General features: G+C 34.7%; 1 protein-coding gene across 1 annotated transcript; it reads right to left on the reverse strand.

The window, feature by feature from the left end:
* Window positions 1-1,188: 1,188 nt before the first annotated feature.
* BLZF1 (basic leucine zipper nuclear factor 1) lies at window positions 1,189-23,841 on the reverse strand. Its single transcript, XM_053607454.1, has 7 exons — window positions 23,523-23,841; window positions 22,332-22,412; window positions 14,295-14,734; window positions 12,641-12,840; window positions 9,419-9,547; window positions 7,569-7,788; window positions 1,189-2,880 (listed from the first exon to the last, which is right to left on the reverse strand). The coding sequence occupies exons 2-7, from the start codon at window positions 22,360-22,362 to the stop codon at window positions 2,695-2,697; spliced, it is 1,206 nt and encodes a 401-aa protein (XP_053463429.1). The 5' UTR covers window positions 22,363-22,412; window positions 23,523-23,841; the 3' UTR covers window positions 1,189-2,694.
* Window positions 23,842-23,866: the final 25 nt, after the last annotated feature.

Consider the following 23,866-nt stretch of genomic DNA (forward strand, 5'->3'; position numbering starts at 1 on the left):
TAATGCTGCCATGAACACTGGTATACAAATATCTATTTCAGTCTCTGCTTTCCATTCTTTTAAATATCTACCTAGAAGTGGAATTGCCAGATCACATAGTAATGTTTAAGTTTTTGAGGAACTTACCTTACTGTCTTCACCAGCTAATGGATCATTTTACATTCTCATTAGCAATGCACAAGGGTTCATTTCTCCACATTTTTCTGACACTTGTTAGTTTGCTTTTCTGGTAAGTCATTCTCATGGATGTGAAATGGTTTTGATCTGTATTTCTCTAATAATTAGTTATCTTGAGTACCTTTTGATACACTTATAGGCCATATATCTTTTTTGATCTATGTCTGTTCAAACCCTTTGCTCACTTTTTATTGGATTGTTTTGTTGTTGGGTGGTAGTTCTTTATGTATTCTGGACACTAGATCCTTACCAGAAATATAATTTGCAAATATTTTCTCCTATTCTCTGGGTTGCCTTTTCACTGTATCTTCTGATACATAAAAGTTTTAAATTTTGATGAAGTTCAATTTTTCTGTTGTTGTATATGCTTCTGGTGTCATATTTAAGAAATCATTGCCAAATCCAATGTCATAAACCTTTTCCCCTTTGTCTTCTTCTAAGACTTTTATACTAAGGAAACCTAAAGGAAAAGGCTAAAGAATCAAATATAAAGAGTTAAGCTAGTGAAGACTTGAACCAAAACACATCATTCCGAGAGAAAAAAGGAATATTCGCAATAAGGCAATGAAATTTCAAACTATAAGTAAAACTCAGATGAGTCAAGACCAAAAAAAACATTGACATTAAAATACAAGGTCTGAAAATTAAGTTCTTGAACTTGCCACCATGTGCAGAAGTGACAAAACTATTGCAAATATTTATCAAATTGTGTGTCAAAACTGTCAGCTGTGAGAAGCACAGTAGCCCAATTAAACATCAATAGGGAAAAAGGAAAATCTTAACATCTTGGCATGAGAAAGGTGTGTGAAAAAATGGGATCTTGAATCACAACAATGCATCAGCTCACAGGGCACTTGTGTGAGGGAGTTTTTAGCCAGTAAAGAAATAATTATATTGGAGCATACTCCCTACTCACCTGATCGGGCCTCCAGTGATTTTTTTCTTTACCCAAAGATAAAGGAAATATTGAAAGGACGACATTTTTTTCTTTACCCAAAGATAAAGGAAATATTGAAAGGACAATATTGATGACATTTATTTAGGACATCAAGGATGATATGACAATAGCTCTGGTGGCCATACCAGAAAAATAGCTCCAAAACTGATTTGAAGGGTGGATTAGGTGCTGGCGTTGGTGCATAGCTTCCAAAGGAAAGTACCTCAAAGGAGACTGTAGTGATACTCAGCAATGAGGTATGTAGCACTTTTTCTAGGATGAGTTTGTGAGCTTTATTAATTGACCTCATATATTATTACTTGGCCAAATTTATCTACTGAAGATTTTTCTACTGATAGGCACTTTTGCAACTAATTTGTATTTTTGGTATAAATATTTTGTGACTATTTTTGAAGGCCAATAAAAGGGCATTTTTGATGGCTCATCATAAATATACACTATATTTTACATAATATGTATAAATTGATAGATTGTTTTTGAGTTTATAAATGTTCTAGAAAGATTCTACTTTCTTTATCACATTTTATAAATATCAAGTTGAATATTCCTATTGTACATAACAGTTGTCAATAGTTAAGAATGCTGCTTTTAAATGTCAGATTTTGTACATTTAGTATACAGAATCTCCTGCATACAACCAATGTTTTGCTGAAGTACTTGTTAATTTGTCTCTAAAATATTTTTCTTTCTTTTTTTTTGAGACAGAGTCTCACTTTGTTGCCCCTGGTAGAGTGCTGTGGCATCATAGCTCACAGACTCCTGGGCTCAAGCAATTCTTTTGCCTCAGCCTCCACAATGCTTAGTTATTTTTAGAGGTGGGGTCTCGCTCTAGCTGAGGTTGGTCTGGCACTAGTGAGCTTAGGTGATCTGGCCACGTTGGCCTCCCAGAGTGCATATTTATTTTTCTTATACCACATAATTTTTAAAAGATTAGTCACCTTATCCATAGTATTTCTGTAACCCTCTTTTATAGCTCAAAATATTTCTATAAAGGGAAAGAACCTTCTTACACCCCACAACTATTATCAGAGTAGAGGTCAGAAAATTTTTCCTGTAAAGGACTAGATAGTAAATATTTTAGGCTCTACAGGTGATGCAAGGCCTGCTACATCTATTCAACTCTGTGGTTGTAGTATAAAAATAGCTTAGATAATAGTAAATTAATGGATGTGGTCCTATGTGGCCTGTGGTTGTAGTTTGCCTATCCTTGATTAAGCATATCACAATTAAACCTATACGTATAAAATATCCAATAAGATAAATAATTTAGGGCCCAAAAGAAAGTTAAAGAATCTTTTAAAGTCCTTTAGGAAAGCATTGTCTATTGCTTGAAAAGTATTCTCCATTTTAAATACACCTATACAATGCATTCTTTTCTTACCCTGAGATATTTATTAAGAAAGGGTACTTTGGATTCTAGTACATAAAACATCTTTGGGTATATATGTTTTTTAAATAGGAAGTGATAATACTTCTAGCACTATAAGCACCTCAGCCCTCAAATAATGACTCTTGGGTAATAAGCAAGTACCTGGACCATGCCTGCAACATACTGAATGTTAAAGGGCAATAAGTTCTCCCTGGCAGTGATTACAGCAATTGAAAGTTATATTTTCATATCTAGTATAGGGGTGAAATCGTCCAATATTTTTCTTTGTAGCAAGTAAGGTGGTTGGTGAAGACTCAAAAAACGAATTATCAGATGCACTCTCCGTACAGGTAACTGGATCTAAAATGCGTAGAACCTGAGGAAAATAAGACGTAATGTTAGACACATGCAGTATGGACTGTAAAAGCCCATGATTTCACTGATGTATAACCACCTATAAAGTTCCATTTCATTAATATGTAGCTGCCATAAAACATAATATCTGAGGAATTTAAGAACTTAACTCCTTTCTTACAGAGCTGTTAAGTTTTACAATGATATCTAAATAAGGTTACCTATTTTTAAAAAATGATTAAATCCATTGATGGAAAAGTATGAAAACATAAAAGAAAATAAGGTTATATCAATTCTACCTCAAGTGTTGTCAATTATTTTCCCTTAATCAAAAAGTACTCACTACCTTCCTTCTTCAACCTTTCATTCAATTGTGTAGAATCAGGATTCTGTCTTCATTCTTCTATTGAAATGCTATTTCCAAGTCTTTGATCATTTTTTCTTTGTAACATCAATAGCTTTTCCTTTCTCTTTTTCTAATTATGATAAAGGCCATGTTCTTGTTTCCTGGGTTCTACAATATCATGCTCGACCAATTCTTCTTTAGCTCTGATTTTTCCTATTCTTTCTCCTATTTAGTGAGGCCCAAGACAGAGGTACTCCTGGGTTGAAAAAAATTCTCCATTTATAGGCATGGAAAACATGTCTGCCTCACAGTTCTTGTTTCTCATGGGCTATTTTTCTAACCATCATCACATGATGATGATGATGAAGAATTATGGTATAAAGGGAATAGGCACTGCAGTTGGAAAGAAACTGTGAAATGAACCAGGACAAGAGCTTTCTCCCTCTCTTATATGAGGTTTTTTCAAAATCTTCAAGAATGGTTGGTGACACCTATTTCCCTAGGGGGTCACATTTTCCAGTAACTTTTCTGTTCTTTTAGTTAGTACCATACCCTAAGAGCTATCGTTACTTTAAGAATGTCCTGGCATCATTTTAAGAGAAATATTCCAATTTAGGATTTTTATTTTCAACAAGTCTGTTTTTCAATTTAGTTTTTGAGATCTTATTTTTATGGAGTTTAATTAGGTGTTAGAAGATAAAGAGCTTAAAATTGCTTATAAATTTAGAAAGAAAATAAGAAAAATCCCCAATACTCTATATATGTTATTACATTATGAGTTTTTAGAGAGAAACAAAATACTAAGAGAATTCAGTAGAAAGAGACTAAGACACTAGTATGGATAGATTTGGGATTTCAGCCTCCAGATGATGAGGAAGGATTTTAAACAGGATGTTTTTCAGAGATCGTCTATACACAGTGTACAGGATGGTGGAAAGGATATGCAGTAAAGCAGACATGAAAGGATACAGAAAGGAAGAATATTGTGATAATCTAGCTAAGAAATGCTGGGAACTTGAAGCAATGAGACCAAAAGGCTTAAGAGACACTAAGAAGGCTGAGTGCTGGGGCTGACACCTATAATCCCAGCACTTTGGAAGGCTGAGGTGGGAGAATAGCTTGAGGTCAAGAGTTTAAGACCAGCCTGAGCAACATAGTAAGGACCTGTCTCTAGAAGAAAGATAAAAATTAGCCAGGCATGGAGGAACATGCCTGTAGTTCCAGCTACTCAGAAAGATGTGGAAGGAAAATTGTTTGACCCCAGGAGGTTTGTGGTGAGCTCTAATGATACCAATGAACACTAGCCAGGGCAACAGAGCAAGACCCTGTCTTGAGAAAAAAAAAGAGAGACACTAAGAAAGAAGGGCTGTCTATTTATTAAATAAGAGAATATGGTAGATATAACGGATTGGAAGAAGAAGGGGATCCAGGCCAAGCCCTGATGCTCAACATTGCATAGTGAAACTGAATGGTCACAGAAAAGATAAAAGCCAGTAGGGTGTAAGGCAGTGGTTCTCAACCTTCCTAAGGCCGTGACCCTTTAATACAGTTCCTCATGTTGTGGTGACCCCCAACCATATGGAACCACAACATGAGGAACTGTGTTAAAGGGTCGTGGCCTTAGGAAGGTTGAGAACCGCTGGTAAGGTTACATAAACCAAGGGAAGAGAGTGGTCAACTACACCAAATGCTACTGGCAGCAAATGATTAGATAGTGACACGATTTCCCAACAAAGAGAATTGAAAAAGAGAAAAAAAGTTTTGGATAAGGATGATGACTTTAGTTTTAGGTACTGATTCATTCAGTAAATAGCTGAGCAAAGGATTATGCCAGACCTTGAGGAAAAATATACAGATGCAGTTCCCAGTACTTAAAGAGTTTACAGAGAGAGACAGAGAATCAAACAGTTACAATTTGACATGATAAAGAGTGTTAGCAGTTATGTGTACAAAGTGCAGTGACAGGCTAGACAACGGACATTTCAGTTTGCCAGGGAGATTTAGGGAAGGATGATTCGTAAAGGTGGTTGGGCAACAAGAGAAGTGCTGAGAGGGAAGTCTGGACAGAAGAAAACGTATGTTCAGAAGTAGGAGATACAGGGCATATGTGTAGAATAAAAAGTGGTTAACCCTGCTGGAATGTAAGGTGCAAGGGAGTGGGAACACTTGAGAAATGGCCTTGAAAGGGGAGATGAGAAGAGGTTATGAAAATCTTCCATGCAATGTGAAAAAATTCAGATTCCATAATGAGGGAGACTGGGAGCTGTATGATTGCAATGGCATATTTGAAATATTTTCTAGCAGTAAAGGATGGCTGGAGACAGGCAAGAAGCAAGGCAGGATTGTCACTGAGGGGGCTATTACAGTAGTCTAGGCTAGAGGTCACATGTTTGTACCTGGGAGAGGGAATAAATTGGAAGTAACTGTTAAGATTCATAAAACCAATAAGATTAGGTGGATGAAGGAAATAATAGTAAAAATGATATCCACTATTTATTGAGAAATTATACTGAAAACTGCTATGGGCTTTACCTGCATTATTCTATGGACTATTAAAAACACCACTATACAGTAGTTATAGTTCATTAATATTGGAGTACAAGAAAAGTAGGTTATTTTTCTTTCTTTTTTTGGTGGTGGGTACAAATGCAAAAGCAAGGAGAAAAGAGTTTGTTCTGTTTTTAGCCACTTGTGGAACAAATAGATGGATTTGACTAATTGGATATAAATCTCTTGAATCAGAAAAAATGTCTCAAGTAGAGAAGTTACAAGCATAAAGCTGTGGAAAACAGAATAATCCACAGAGAAGACAGAAAGTATATTATGTGAGGAAAGCACAAGAGTGGTCAATGAGGATGGGGTTGATACATGAACATTTAAAGAAAAAAAGTCTGAAAAAGAGCTCAGAGAGGGAGCTTGTGGATCAAGAAATAGTAATATCACAGAGGTCAAGGGAGTTTAAAGGAATGATCTCAATGATCTTGATAAAGAAGCAGTGAAACAGAATTCTTCTACAGGTTTAAGTGATGGTAGGAGTTGAGGAATGAATGGAATTTAAGTATGAACAAGTATGCACAAGTTGTCAACATTCCTGGATGTGACTGGAAGGTGATAAGGCCATATCCAGACAACTTATGATAGAGGAAGATTTTTTTTTGTAATAGATGAATGACACTTGGTTATGTTCTTAAGCCAAAAGGAAAGAGCCAATAGAGAGATGAAGTAACTGTTGGGGTAGGGTGAGCTTTGCACTGGAAAAGAAGAAAGATACCTTTTCCTCTGAAAGAAATGCGTGCAAGACTGGTTACAATACAGGTAGGCTTCTAGATATAAAGTGGGACCGTCAGGCAATTTTCTTCCTACTACCAACCTACAATTGCCTCTTTTTCTTTTCTTTTAGGAGCCAAATGTTATCAGCTGAAAGTGAAGTAACAGTTTCATGAGTACTGAAACAAAGAAGACCAACAGTTCAATTCACACTGGAGTGGGATTTTCAGGGTACTTGAGGAGGGGGATAAGGGAGTAAGGCCCTTAAAAATGGAGCCCGGGAAAGCTAGGACTGAAGACAAACTAGGAGAGTGAGCTGCTGAGACAAAGAAAAAAATATAGGCATCAAGGACATACAAATAATGATGAAATCAAAGGACAAGGGAATCAGAATGAAAGAACCAGAGCTGGAAAGAAAAGCTGAGATTACAGATCACAGAGAGAGATGCTGAATTAAAAATTTTAATAGTAGAAGAGTTCTGGTGAATGACAAAACCCAAGAAGGGGACGTGGGAGTTGACAAAACCCAAGAAGGGGATGTGAAGTTTTAATGAAGGTAAATATAGTTGCTATCACAGAATTATGAGACCACAGTATATTATCTGCACGGACTCTGAATTCATCCAGGATTGTAGGTCTACACTACACTATTCGATTCTGTAGTATTTGGCATAATCTCATCTGAATGTGAAAATTAAATAATTTCTTAGATCAGAAGAAATTAAGAAATTTCTTAGATCAGTAGATTAATCTATTTAATCTACTAATGATGCCTAAATTAAAAATTCTACACAGTGGTTTTTACATCACAATGAACTCAAGATAATGATTTAGTAGCTAAAAAATAGAATCTCTTTCAAAATAATTCTATTTTTTCTTTTTAAAAATAGAGCAGTAATAGTGGAGAAAATTAAAGTGGACAAGCAAAAGAGCTTTCATTTTCTCTAAGATCACTAGCTTATGAGCCTGAGAATCAGGTTTGAATTCCACATTCCCTAACTCTTAATGTCAAGCACCTTCCATTATAACTTGTCACTTTTCACTGAGGACAGACAGTGTTAGAAGTCTCACAGATCATAAAAGAGAAAATATTTTACCGTTTCGGCCATTTTCTCAGCAGGGGTGCTGCAGAATTCAACTGTTGATGGAATCTTTTTTTGACTGCTAATGCCAACATTTCCCAGAAGATGAGAATTTACTGCTTTTGCCAACTTGTGATTTGTTAATGCTAGTTCTGCTGTGCTGTGGGGTTGTGCACTAGGGGAGTAAGTTTGCTGTCTTCCCCACTGCAAGGAGACTAAGAGCTCCTCCAGTAACCTGCATGGAATACACATGAATACTGAATGTTAGGAAGAGGACAAAATATAGACTCAGTAATAGGAAATAAATGAGAAACACATTTCTGAAATAATATATATTATCTTAATAATATATAATGTCTTTCCCCCGTATCTTTCTCTCTCAAGAGTTCAATAAATTAGAAGTTGGGTCAAGTAAGTTAGACACAGTCACTCTACTAAACTGTTACATGAAAATCATTCAATAAATAGTACTTTTTCTAGTTCTCATGTCTTAACATAAGAACTATTGATTTGATTTGTGCAACTATTGAGCTATTCATGACTTTTCTTTTTTAGTGAGTTGCAGTCATTAATTTTTGAATGCTAAACCAACCTACAATTCTTGGGACCAACTCTCCGTTATCATAATACACACACCTTTTTCTATATTAGTGAATTTGATTCACTAAATTTGATAAAGATTTTTGCACCCATGTTAGTTAGAGATATTGATCTATAGTTTTCTTACAATGTCTCTGGTTTTGGTATCAAGATAATGCTGGCCTCATAAAATGAGTTGGAAATTGTTTCCTTCTATTCTGTTTTCTTGAAAAAAATCTTTGTAAGGTTGACTATTTCTTCCTTAGATGTTTCCTAGTATTCACTAGTGATCTGTTTAGGTCTGAAATTTTCTTTGGAAAGTTTTAACTACAAATTGAATTGCTTTAATAGGTTATCTGTTTGTTCTTGAGCTATCTTTGGTAATTTTTCTTTCAAGGAGTTTTGTCTGTTTCATCTAAATTACTGAATTTATTGATACAGAGTTGCTCATAACATTTCCGTATAATCCTTTTAAATGTGTATAGCGTACTCCCCCACCTCATTCCTGATGCTGGTAATATGTATCTTTTCTCTCTCTCTCTTTTCTGATTAGAATGGCTAGACTGGTTTCATAAGTTTATTTGTCCAAAGAACTGACATTCAGCTTTCTATTTATTTTTTGCTGTCATCTTTATTATATTTTTCCCTCTACTTTGGGTTTAATTTGCTTTTTATGTTTAAGAGGGACCTTAGAATACTGATGAGACTTTTTTCTTCTCCAAAAATAAGCATTTAAAACTATAAGTTTCCTTCGAAACACTTCATTAGATGCTTCCACAAACTTTGATAATTTGATATATTATGTTTTCACTCTCCTAATTTCCCCTTTAATCCTTGCCAGTAATATTTGTAAAAAATCAATTATATAAAAATACAAAGAGCTTTTAAAGAAAAATATCAATTTTTATAATTCTGGAGAATATGGTCTTGAAAATAAGTTTTAATATGGTAGAAAGTTTTCAGAAAAGATCTCCTTCCACAGGAGAGACAGGTACATTTGGTAGCTTCTACCAAAAACTATATAAAACTACGACTATAACCAAAAACTGTTTTTAAATCCACAAATTTCTATTATATATATAACTAATTCTCTCTTCAATTAAGTACATGACAAGCTTGTCTTCTAATATTTTTAGTCTTTCTCTCTCCCAGGTCATCTATTTTAAATTGCTACTCAAAGTGTGTGCTCAATAAGTTACTGAATGTAGACACACTAAAAAAACTATTACAATAACAAAAGCTGCAGGAGAAATCAGAAAAGTTCAGAATGTAAACAAGTGCCATACTTCTGTGTGGCTATCATTTCTTGACGAAACTGTTCTCGTTCACTCAAGAGATCTTGTATGGCACTGTGTGCCTCTCGGGTTTGACGCTGTAAAGCTGCTCTGGAGTTGGTTAATTCATCTGCCATCACCCTGAAAAAGATTAAAATCTTACATGTAAATTCTGTATATAACATGGTATAAAGAAGTTAAATACTACCTGTGACTCTTTTAAAAGCTAACAAAGAAAATTTAACCCAGTAAAATTACTTATCGAGTTTTTAACTTTTCATTAAGGAACATTAAAAATGTTTATGAACATGGAGTTCATTAAATAGATTCAGCTAAAAATATTCATTTACACACTGACAAAGGTAAAAGTTACTGAACTTTCCCATATACTGACTTTTGGTATGCATCTCACTCTAGATTGATCAAATTTTGAAGAAAAAATTAAGTATTTTTAAATACAGAAAAATTTAAAGAGGAAAACAAACATTATTTTCCTACACTCAATTACCTGGTTGCCTCGAGAAAAATATTAATATAGAAAGTCTGGATATTGGCGTAGGCAAAGAATTTATGACTAAGACTGAATAAACAAATGCCAACAAACAAAAATAGACAAATGGGACCTAATTAAACTAAAAATCTTTTGCATGGCAAAAAGAAAAAAATCAACAATGTAAATAGATAACCTACAGAATGGCAAGAAATATTTGTTAGCTATGAATTGACAAAGGGCTAATGTCTAGAATCTACAAAGAACTCAATTCACCAAGGAAAAAAGATAACTCCAGTAAAACGTGGGCAAAGGACACGAACAGACATTTTTAAAAAGAAGTCATACAGATAGCCAACAAACATGAAAAAATGCTCAGCATCTCTAATCATCAGAGAAATGCAAATTAAAACCACAATGAGACACCAACTTATACCAGTTGGAATGGGCATTATTATAAAGTCAAAAAACAATAGATTTGGTGAGAACACAGTGAAAAGGGAATGCATATACACTGTTGGTACGAATGTAAATTAGTACAATCTGTATGAAAAACAATCTAATCCCACAATGTCACTACTGGATACTTACTCAGACTAAAAGAAAATCACTCTATCGAAAAGATACCTGTACTTGAACATTTTCTGAAGCACTATTTGCAATGGCAAAGATATAGAATTAACATATGTGTCAATCAATTGATGACTGGATGAAGAAAACATGGTATACACATATACTACACCATGGAACATTACTCAGCCATTAAAAGGAATGAATTCTTGTCTATTGGAACAACATGGACGGAAGCTGTTAAGTGAAATAAATATTTCAGAGACAGAAATTCAAACACCCCATTTCTCACTTGTAAGTAGGAGCTAAATAATGAGTACATACAGGCATAGAGAGTAGAATAATAGCTATTGGAGACTTGGGAGGGTGGGAGAGAGGTATAGGTTGAAAAATTACACAATGAATACTATGTATATTAATCCAGTAAGGGTTGCACAAAAAACATAGACTTCATCACCACATAATATACCCATGTTATAGATCTGCACATGTATCTCCCAAATCCATATAATTAAAAAAAACTTATTTAAAAAGAAAGACTAATACAAAAGGAAAACTAGGTCTTTCCCCCTGCCAAGTATCCCCATTCTTCTTTTATATGTAACTAATAGTTTTTTTCACCAGCATAATCAAGTAGCAGGCAAAGTTAACAAACATTTACTTACTTTTCCCAAAGTAATAACTTATGTATATTTCAATATAAAAGTATGTGTTAAAACTATATCCATTTAGTTACAAAAAGGGGTTATTCAATATAAACTTTTCTATATTTTTATTTTTTTCACTTAATAATTTACCTTGGAGATTGTTCCACATTACTACATACAGAGCTGTCTTAACTCTTGGTTTTAAAAAATAGCTTCATGTTTTCTACTTATTTGATGTACTAAAGTTTATTTAACTAGTTTTCTATTGATGAAGTGGAAGCGAATTTTAAAGTGTGACAGTTATTCAGCTGAAATAACTAAAATTGAAGTCCATTCCCACTACCAAATTTCTTAAAATAAGGATAATTTTGACATTAAAAGATATTGCAATAATCTGTATAACAGTCCATAAATAGTAAGTTTATTTCTCCAAGTAGCATACTACACTAGTACAATAAGGAAAGAAATAAGTTAAGGACTTTAAGAAAGTAATCAACTAATAGAAAGTATTGTTGACATTAAGACATGAAGAAACACTTTCCTAAACATTTACTTGTCACAATTGGTGGTTCTCAGGGTATAACCTGGAAAACTTTGTTGTTTTATGAGACATCTCTAGATGATTCAATTTAAATCAATAGTTATTACATTATTTGTGAAGTACTTTGCTAAGTGCTGGAAATACACAAAAGGATAACATCCAGATCCTGTTCTCCAATAGCATGAAGTTGAAGGGATGGAAGCAATAAATGGACAAAGAACCATAATATACAGCAGAGTTTCCCAACCGCTAGTGTGTCCAGAGGCCAGGATGAGGACCATGGAGTTTTTACCTCTCTTGAAAAGTAGCTTCATCCAGTATGTCATTAAAATGTTGTTATTTTCTATTTGTGATTGGAAAGAAAAAGGTTGGGAAGTTTTATTACATAGTTAAAAGAGCTATGAGAACAGAGCATGAAAAATAAATAATATTATCTTAGGGAATAGAAATGTTCGATTTTTCCAGATAGGAAGTGAAGAAAAATAATTTAATTTGGCCTTTTATTAAATACAGTAAAATCTCTATGTGTCCACTCAAGGGATTGTAAGAAATTGGTCATCATATGGAGGTGGTCAACATAAAGAATAAGGGCTACTGTATTGATTAATACATGTGATGCATGTCTGGTCTATGAAAATTAGGTCAATCTAAGGAGGTGGTCAACTATGGACGTTCTTCTGTATTTTCTAGATGTCTGAGTTTATGGTTTTGCTTTTGTCTTAAACACTGTAGTAGGAATGATTTCTACTATAGAGTAGTAACCTAGAATTCAGGAACAAGGGAGGATACTTATATAACTTCTCCATTTAGGTAAGTTTATCTGATCAGCCAGAGGAGGGAAAAGTCTACATGTTAAATACTACATGAAGGACTCTGACGATTTTAGAAATTCTCATTATCCAATCTATTTTCTTGTGTTATAGGTTAGAAACCTGATAAACACAGAAAGAAACTAGGAAATGAAATACTATTTACAATAGAAATACCTGCTTGCAAGGAATTTACTTCGCCATACATCACACTGTATTGACATACGTTCTAACTGTTCAGAAAGTTGAGCGGTGTTTCGACCTAGTGCTTCATTTTCTAAAATAAGCTGATTTTTCTCACGGGCTAGACGTTCAAAGTGATACTGAAGATCATCCCCAACAGAAGCCACCAACAACTTTTTTAACTCACGATTTACCTAAAAGAGAACGTAACAAGCTTAAAGTAATGGCATTGACTTTAACATGTATAACAAAATCAACAAAAGAGAAATAGTGCTTCTATGCAATCTGGACCTCTACTATTTAAAGTGTATGTCAAAAAGTGAAATTAAATATATTTCACTATATATAACCACATCTCTCTATCTCTCTATATATATCTTTATCTATTTTTCATTTATGTGGTTATAAACTGAGCCTGTTGTAATAAGAATAGAAATCATTATCATGAAAATAACAAACTGCTTCCGGTCAATACTTAAAGAAAAACAAGTCAGAAACTAAACTAAATTCGGTAAAAAAAAAAAAAAAGAAGAGAATGTTTTATGTGTTTTTTAATTCACCATTTATAAATTTATTTCTTTTGTCCTAGGAATTTACTTAAGACATTAGGTAAAAGCAGTAATCTGGGATATCTGTGAGTACATTGTTACTGAAAAGAGCAAAAAATGAAAACAAATGTCTAATAAAAGTATTTTTTATATGGTGGCATCATTGAAGAGCACTGTTGTAATACTAGATAGGGAAACAAGGGAAGAGGATAGGCAACCTTTTTTTTTTTTTTGGGCAACTTTTACTAAGAGGTAAAGATTAAAGTAATACTATCATAACTTATACCATCATTCTCTTTATTCCAAATATCATGTCTACACAGGCAAAAATACTGGGCATTTATGAATCTTTAAAATAGGGACTCCTAAACTGGTCAATTTGAAAGCCTGACTTGGTCAGTCTTTCATCTGGCAGTTTAAAACTATAACTCCTTTTACAACTTATAGATTGTCTTTTCCAAACCACCTCACATCTTCATCTTTTTTCCAAACCACCTCACATCTTCATCTTGAGTAAGGTTTAGAGTATGAGTTCCCAAAACATGGGTATAAACTCCCTGTACAGCAGTGGTTCTCAACTCGTGGATGGCGACCCCATCGTAACAATGAAAATACATCCTGCATATCAGATATTTACATTACAATTCATAACAGTAGCAAAATTACAGTTATGAAGTAGCAATAAAAATAATGGTTGGGGGTCACAACATGAGGAACTGTGTTAAACGGTTGTGGCATTAGGAAGGTTGAGAACCACTGCTCTAGAGGCTCTGAAAATGAGAAATTTACTAAGAAAATGCCATAACGGCTACGTTGAACAGTTTGATGAGAATATTTCAGATTGAATATGAAACCAGCACATTGTACCCCTTGATTGCACTAATGTACACAGCTATGATTTAACAATAAAAAAAAAATAAAATAAAAAAGTAAAAAAAAATAAAAAAGATAATAGAAAGAAAAAATAAAATAAAAAGCACTGTAAAGATATGACAAGCTTTGATGAATGACATTCTCATGAAATAGTTTTCTAACATTCAGGTTTAGAAGGTTCAGCTGTAAAGAGTTGTATTCAGTAAATCTATTAAGGCTATTCTTACCTCTGTCTGTACTCGGAGCTGGTTTGAAAGACCTTCCTTGTCCTGTAATAACCTTCTTTCAGAGTTCTTGAGCTTTTCCAATACATTCTTTACCTCTGAGAGTTCTTTGTTAGGTTCTATAACTCCCTCTGACTGACCAAGACATTCTCCTTTATGATATCCCATTGACTTAACCTTTGCATTTTTGTTGGGGATATCATGAGTTATAGCAGCTTTGGGAACTAATATTCTTACAGCTTTGACTTCCACTGCTTTTTCAGTGAGAATTTTCCCTAACTGAAGAACTCCTGGGCTCTCTGATTGAACAGCTTTCTTCCATGGACTCTGAAGGGTGTGATGCTTTCTAGATTGGACTCCAGATGTGACTTCAACCGATTTAGGTGGCTCCTCAGTTTCCATTCCATCTCCTGCTCCTCGGATGGGGGGTGACGTGAGGGTCACTAACAAAGGGGAATACAAATCATGAACTATTTACCAAAAAGAAATGTCAAGAACAAGTTGTCAGATTAAACTTCCTTAGATATCACTTTCACCATTTTAAAGTCAAATTACTTAGGTACACTATATTCCCAATAAAGTGCCTTATATGTAGTACTCAATATATATCTGATTAACAATAAACAAATAATAACTAGGGAGGGATACAAGATGAGCAGACAAGTCAGTGACAATAGTTATGATAATGAACTTTTGAGTGGTCACAGGCAGCAAACACAAGTGCCTAATATGAATAAGCTAGATATTCTGTGAGGTACTGTGGACTATGCTTAAGAAATTTACTGCATAATTTAGGAGACAGGACATACATAAAAAAAGACAAAATGTGTTACAATATATAATAAATGTGTAATAAGTGAAACAACAACATTTCAATATACTTTTTTTCTATAGAAGGATTAATAACAATTTTGAACTACTGATTGGTCTTTACCAAACCACCACTGTCTCCAGGGATCCTCAAACTTTTTAAACGGGGGTCCAGTTCACTGTTCCTCAGACGACTGGAGGGCCGGACTATAGTTCAAAAAAAAACTATGAACAAATTCCTATGCACACTGCACACATCTTATTTTGAAGTAAAAAAATAAAATGGGAACGAATACAATCACACTGCCTCATGTGGCCCGCGGGCCGCAATTTGAGGATCCCTGGAGACTCTACCCAAATCATATATAATATAAACAATGTAATCTCCTAAAACAAAAACCTGAAATACAATTCCTAGTTTAAAAAAAGTCAAAGTATGTCCTTAGTCTCAATTACTATTAAATGTCATATTGTAGATATGTCAAATAATGTTTCACTGTAACCAAGCAGTCAAGAGAACTTAATTTAGTAAGAGAAATAATAAAGTCTTACTAAAATTAAATCTTTCTTAAGAGTTTTTGAAATACAAAGCTATATTAAAAGAAGAAATACAACTGGCTGGGTGTGGTGGCTCACGCTGAGGCGGGTGGATAGCTTGAGCTCACGAGTTCGAGACCAGCACGAGCAAAAGAGAGACCCTGTCTCTACTAAAAATAGAAAAACTGAGCCCAAGAGTTGGAGGTTGCTGTGAGCTATGATGCCACGGCATTCTACCCAGGCCCACAGCTTGAGACTGTCCCAAAAAAAAAAAAAAAAGTGGAACTGACATTCCAAATTGAAGCAGACTCTAATGTCACCTTGGTTCCTGGATTCTGGCCCTAGAAATGGAATTCTCTAGCCAATTCTAGATGCACCATAGAAGCACCAAGCTGACCAAAGGTTGCTCAGGGTAATGTTAAGAAAATAACTATAAAAAAATTACCAAATTGTCAAGGTGTTTTATAACAAGGGAAATATCTAACAAGAATACTTTCTTAATATTTCTTTGCTAGGTTTCTACTTTTCAAGAAACTTATTTTTCTTCCTCTTCCAAACTATGTTATATAGATACAAAAACCACAGAACAGATTTTCACACCATCACTTACCCTTTGTATTTGACTTTTTGTTTCTATTATTATTTTTAAAATGTTATATGAAAAGATATTAAGAATAAAATTTACCGGGCGGCCCCTGTGGCTCAAGGAGTAGGGCGCCGGTCCCATATGCCGGAGGTGGCCGGTTCAAACCCAGCCCCGGCCAAAAACCACAAAAAAAAAAAAAAAAAAAAAAAAGAATAAAATTTACCTATACTCTTATCATTCTAAAATTACTTCTCATTACTTCAGATTTCCTCAGTATTTTTCTATACTTATAATAAATTTTATAAGCTTAGTATATTTTTCAGTATATTCCTTCAAGTTAATACAGTATTAACTTATTATTATTCTATGACTGGACATTTAGACTCTTTCTAATTTCTCACTATAATAAATGCTTTAGTGAACACTTTTATGTCTATAGATTTTTTTTTTAACTTCTGAATTATTTCTTTCAAATAAGCTCCCAAGCGCAGAATTAATTGATTTGGTGAAAATCTGTGTTGTCAAATAGTGTTTTCTCAGTAGATCGATTCCTTATTTATTTTTGCAATTGCAATACTTATGATTTAATGCAAAACTTAAAAGTAAATAAGAACACATGACCAGTGTTCAGAGGGTGTTTAGCACAGTAAAGATTCATTAAATGTTAGGTCTTATTGCTTTTATTATTATTCTTTAAAAATATTCCTAATCAACTTTGGATGTTGATCAGGGGGAAAAATAAAGTTTATTTAATGTTATAAAAATAATTCTGACTTTTTTCTTTTAGACCAGTCATAATTTTATCATAAAACTATAGGACAACTTTATTTCATTTAACAGATTTTTTTTCCCCAATGTTTCCCACATATGTAATAATGTTCTGGGAATTCTGAGTTATAGTTAGACAAGAGGTGGAAAGACATCTGGGATGCAATTAACGTGTTCTATTTTAGAAAACATTTTACATTAGAATAAAATGGTATCATTTCTATATAAAATATAAACTCAAACACCCCTTGTAATACTTCAGAAAGTGACATAAAGGATTTGGTACATTAGTTAAAACATGCTGTAGCATGTTAGCACTCACAAGGAGAATCTCAACTGAATTGTTTTTAAAAATAAAGGACTGTTCCCATGTTAAGTTTGTGTAACTTTATCTAATGTAAATTTAATTTTGTCAGTAAGACATTCCGTCTTTTGAGAATCACATATTAACTGTAGATTAATAAAACAAAATTTACAAAAGACACACGAATGCCATGCCTCAGGCTCACTGAGGCCAAAGAAATAAGAAGCAGGTGTGATATTATCATCACAGACAAATAGGATTTCTAGGTAAGCTGTAACTTTTTTGAGTTGGAATTTTAAGTAATAGAGATTCAAGAACAAATCACAAAATGGTAAATGCTAAATTTAAAAGGCAAAAAAAAAAAATGGGTTTTTAAGAGAAATCTCTTTTCAAATAAAATACTTGTAAAATTCCAATTAAGAAACTCAAACAACTTATTTCTTTTTTTCTTTTTTGTAGAGACAGAGTCTCACTTTATGGCCCTTGGTAGAGTACCGTGGCCTCACACAGCTCACAGCAACCTCCAACTCCTGGGCTTAAGCGATTCTCTTGCCTCAGCCTCCCAAGTAGCTGGGACTACAGGCGCCCGCCACAACGCCCAGCTATTTTTTGGATGCAGTTTGGCCGGGGCCGGGCTTGAATCTGCCACCCTCAGTATATGGGGCCAGCGCCCTACCGACTGAGCCACAGGTGCTGCCCAACTTATTTCAATCTCAATTTACTCTTCACTTTATTTAAGATGTTAATGATATATTTAAATACCAAAGTTGTATTACATATCATATGGGAGCTTCTTCTCAGTAATAACTATGATTCCAGCTGATGTGCATGGGGAAGCAGGCCATGAGAGCAAGAGCTTAACGTTTGCTTACCTGGTAACTTATCTTTCATAATTCTATTTTTCCTTGTGACACACATAGAAACCTTTATTACATATGCAGTAGGTACAATCCAGGATACACTCATGAGCAATTACCTTCCCTCAAGTGCAAAGACAAAGATTTATGATACCAGCTCCAAAATTATGAGTAATGCTTACGTAAAGCAAAACATGAAATCTTAATTCTTCTCCACTCTTTGAAGGGAACTTCATCACCATCGCTTCCACCTATGATCACTTACTAATGAATTAAAACACAGCAAAAGTTTATGGCTTATGCTTACTGCCTTCCCCAACGATTGGTAAAATGTAGAAAAAGAACAAATAAGATCACTAGTCTTAACATTTTAGAACAGGGACTGGCCAAACTTTTCCTGCAAAGGGTCAGATAACAAATATTTTAGGTTTTGTGGATCAAAAGGTAAAATTGAGAATATATATAGGTGCTTAGAGAGGAAAAAATTTTATTAACAAAATTCAAATTATAATAATAATAAATGAATACATGGGATTTTTTTTGTAACATAGGTCTAATAATGAGACAAACAGAAGTCTTTTTATTCAGGATAATATTTGACTTAAGTGGGGTTCAAAATTATAGTGTTCCCTATCATCAAACTTATTGCAAATATTTTCAGGATGCCTAAGGGACACAATATGCCAATCCCTGCTCTGGAATGTGGAGGCAAAAAGAATACTTTACAGTCTGTCATTGGAAAAATATTTCTCCTTTATTCATAAAACTCTAGTCTAAATCTATGAAGACAGGCATTCTGAATCAGTAGGATGAGATAGTGAGAACACCATCAGACTCCGAGTCAAGATAACTTATGTCTCTACTGCCATGCATTATGTGACATTGGACAAATCACTTAACCTCACCCTTCTCCTATCCCTTGGTGCTTTCGGAATAATGCAAATACTATAGTAAGTATTTAAAAAATAATTTGTTTCTTTTGCAGACCAGACTGCTAGGAGCTCCTCAAGATAGGGACTGTCTGCTAATCTTACATTATCAGCTTGTGAAATGGTCTTTGGCACAAAAAAGATGAGTAGTGCTTAATGAATTTCATTAATCTGTTAATATACTACCTAGAAAATTTCACTTTAATATCCGATAATCAACTCATTTAAAAACTGCTTAATTTTTCTTCCTCTACACTAAATCATTAATTCCTAACTTGGACAGCCTGGAAGACTGTCTAGAACCTATGCAAATTCAGCTATAATACAATTTAAAAAATTAGGGATCATCACTTGATAATTTTAAATCAATACTATAAAAAGTCTGCAATATTGCCTAATAAAATTTAGTTATAGTTATTAAAATAAAAAATGTTACAGACAATGGACTTAAGAGTTAGACCAACATTTCTCGAAATGAAACCCAAACATTTTTGCCACAACCTCTATAAAGACTTCCCTGGTCAAATAAATGTGGGCAAGGTTGCATACTGCAACGGAGTCTACATTAGTATATTAAAGGCGCTCTGAGAAGTTCCATGTATAACTTCTCTCTTACTCAGGAGTTCCCAAATTTATCCCTCCTGGAATCCTTAATACCTACCATTCCCACACACTAGTATTAGACTATTTTAGAGAATTATAAACATTTAAGTGCATCAGATCTTCCTATTTGGTCTATTTTACTAAATTATCTGACTTTAATAGCTTTAATTTTAATCTTACATCTCAGAAAAATTATGAATTTTAATTTTCTAATTGCTACTATTTATTGTATGTTTTCCCTTGAGAAACAGGCCTAGCAGCAATGATACATCCCTCTTTTGATGATGTGATTGTTCAAACATCCTCTGAGAGGAAGTTCTATCGCTAAACAAACAATTGTGCTTCTGTCCAGAGGCAGTTATAGGAAGTACAACTGATGAATGTCAACCATGACAGGAATATCTTTTCTCAGGCCATATAATACCAGCAACTTTTGTTCCCTAGCAATAGATAACCTATAGTAAGAATAGAGCTAACAGTTGGATTATCTTCCTTGCTGGATAATTAAGATCAAGTGAAATAATGTTTGTAAAAGTGCTTTGTAACTCTAACCTCATTACAAACAAGTAATAACAATAATACAAGAATTTAATTTCACAGAGGCCCAGCAATAATTAACTTTTAATCACTAATCATAACATTGTACTTAGTTTTTGCTTTTCACCAAGTACCATGCTACCATGCTAGTTACTTTCACATTGGATAGCATTTAATTGCTCTTATTTCCCGTTAGTTCTCAGTTTATTACTTTAATTATTGTCTCTGATGTGCTTATTCTAATATTATAAAAAACCTTCTGGTGACTTAAGGAATGCTGTTGCAGATAGCTGAATTAAATTCAATTGAATATTTATTGGCATGATCTTTCTTCTTCATTTCTTACATGTGTTTCAAGTCGCATTCTAAAGTGAGTTTTAGGCCGGGTGTGGTAGCTCACTCCTGTAATCCTAGCACTTTGGAGGCCGAGGTGGGCGGATTGCTTGATTTCAGGATTTTGAGACCAGCCTGAGCAAGATCAAGACCCTGTCTCTAAAAATAGCTGGGTGTTGTAGCAGAGGCCTGTAAGTGCCAGCTACTTGGGAGGCTGAGGCAAGAAGATCACTTGAGCTAAAGAGTTTGAGGTTGCTGTGAGCTACGACGCCACTGCACTCTAAGGAGGGTGACAAAAAAAAAATAAAAAAAGATAAACAAAAGGAAAGGAGGGTGAAGAAGAAACACAGAATATATAACTATAGCAGTGCCATCTGACAAAATTTTCTGCAATGATAGAAATATAATAGCCACTAGCCACATCTGGCTGTTAAATACTTGAAGCGTGGCTAGTGTGATTGAAGAACTGAATCTTTAATTTTTATTTTATTTAATTTTTTTATTTATTTTTGAGATAGTCTCACTTTGTCACTTAGAGTGCTGTGGTGTCATAGCTCACAGCAACCATAAACTCATGGGCTCAGGTGATCCTCTTGCCTCAGCCTCCTAAGTAGCTGGGACTACAGATGCCTGCCACAATACCCAGCTATTTTTAAGAGATGGGGTCTAGGTCTTCTCAGGCTGGTCAGGCAATCCAGTCACCTCAGCCTCCCAGAGAGGTAGGATTATAGTCATGAGCCCTTGTGCCCAGCCTTGAATCTTTAATTAAAAAAAAAAAAAAATACCAATTCAATACCCATGTAATTACAGCATTAGACAGTGAAAATAAAAGTGATATCATGGAAGTCATGGAAAGAAAGTATTTCAATAGGTAAAGAATGATCAATAGTACCAAATATTATAGAGAGGCAAACAAGGAAGGACTAAAAAGTGTCCTTTGTATTTAATAAGTGTTATGGGTTGAACTGTATTCCTCAAATACTATACTTACATGTTGAAGTCTTCACCCCTAGTATCTCAGAAAGCTTCTTAGGAGACAATCACTATAGATGTAATTAGTTAAGATTAAATCGTATAAAAGTAGGGTGAATCCCCTTTCCAATGTGACTGCTATCCTTATAAAAAGGAGAAATTTGGTCACAGAAACATGCACACAGGGAGAACATCATGTGAACAGGAAGGCAAAAGTTAGGATGGTATGTCTACTAGCCAAGAGATACCAAAGATTGTCAGCAAACCGCCAGAAGCTAGGAGAAAACTCCTTCTTTCTCTAAAGCCTTCAGAGGGAGATGGCCTTGCTGATATTTCAATATTGGACCTCGAATCTCCAGGACTATGAGACATTACATTTTTTGTTGTTTAAACTATCGCAGTTTGTGGTACTTTGTTATAGCAACCCTAGCAAACCAATACAACATAAAGAAAGTCTTTGATACATGCCAATTTGATACACTTTAAATCTTTAAAAATATATACTCTTGTTTTTTAAATCTTAATTTAATGCATAGGACATAAAGCTGTAAAATTTTGTTTTTACAAATTTTTTTTGTTTTTACTAAATTTTTAAGGGTAGTCATCTAATACTAATGGTATTACTGTTAACTTGTATATCTGAAGTACTGAAATATAAACAATGCATTACAAAATAAGCATGGAGCGCTTTGAAATACAAATGATTCCCAAGGGGTCCATGCGGTTTAGTTACCCAGCTCAAACATTCATATCATGGATTTCATATTTTAAAAAACAAATTACCATCAAAAGAAGAACACTTACCTCTGGTTTGTAAACTTTTCAGTGTAGTCATTTTTTCCCCTTAATCAATGAACATGAACTCCAAGACTCCTATTGAAATACCTAGCAATGTATACACATAAAAGAATTAAAATAATATGAAAACATATTCACTGAGTGCTCCTAATTTAAATGTTAGGGTATTTTAATTGCTTCTGCATTCAGTACACAAGCAATAAGGGAGGGAAGTGTCCCCTCATACCCTTTTCTCACAGGTGGTATTCCTACCTACCAATGTCTCAGAAAAAAAAAAAATTAGGGGTGGTTTACTTTTAAATACTTTTGTTTCACCATCCTCATCAATGCACTCTACATTGTCAAGAGGTGTGTCCTGAATTTCAGTTCAGCAACGGCAATGAAGTTATTGTAGGGGCTTGTGTATCATTTACAAGACGACAGGAATTTTAAAGTAAGGACTCTCTTAAGAGACATGTTGACACAATTTGTTTACTATATATATCTATATCTGTCTATCGGAGAGAGCTTCCTTTTAGATGTTCAACAAGTGACAAAAATATTACTCCCGATAACTTAATTTGTACTTTTTTCTTGGTAGTAAAATTAAAAAGGTGTAGCCCTTAACAGGAAAAAGACGAACATACATTGGGCACATGCTTTCAGAAATGCATGCACGGTCTTACGGCACCGACTGAGATTTACCGTAAAGGATAAGGAAGGGGATACTAACGTGACGATATTAATACGATGAACTGTATACTACACGACAAACTGGTTTCACCATTAAAAAAAAGAAAATTGCTCTTAGTACTCGATACGGCAAAGCACAGCGTCTCCCACGACGGACTTCCTTTATCAGTCACAAATCCTCCTTCACTTACAGTCCATTGCTCCGAAAACAGGTATTCAAAAGACCCTTCATAAGCCATAACCACCGTCTCTCCTAAAGAAACCTGAGAGCCCAGAGAGCGTCTGCGGGCAGAGACCAAGTGACGCGGTGCGAGGAGGAGGGGAACAAGGCCAGGGTGAAAGCAACAGGCAGAGAAGCGACAAGCTCATCCCCCTCTGCTGTCCCAGCAAATCCAAACTTCAGTCGGTCTCTGTCTTAACCAGCCTATCTGGAACAACAATCTTCCCCTAAATCCACAGCTCCTGGCCAGCGAACTCCAACCTCGACTTCCGTGCTCTCCCCACGTCCCCTCTTTTCGGATTTACCTTTAAGATTTGTACTCTTCGTATTTCAGGGGCTTCACTTTACAGGCTCCTCTCCCCGGCGTCACCAAGTTAACTCCGCATACTCCTCTTCCATTCCGAAGCGGCCCGCCCAAACCCTCCAGACGTCAAGCGCCTCTTCACGCTTAATCACTTCCGATTACTCAGGGTTTCGCTTCCGGAACATTTTTCCAAAAAAGAAAGGTAAACGGATTCTGCAGTTCGTTTAAACTCAAATGACACAGAACAATCTTGAGGTGTAAGTCCCCAGGAAGTGAAAAGTGAGAGGATGCCTATTTTGAAATAAAATACAGTACAGAAACATTTAAGCCCAAGCGTCCCATTCG

Source organism: Nycticebus coucang, chromosome 10 (genome assembly GCF_027406575.1).
Source record: "Nycticebus coucang isolate mNycCou1 chromosome 10, mNycCou1.pri, whole genome shotgun sequence".
Taxonomy (NCBI): domain Eukaryota; kingdom Metazoa; phylum Chordata; class Mammalia; order Primates; family Lorisidae; genus Nycticebus; species Nycticebus coucang.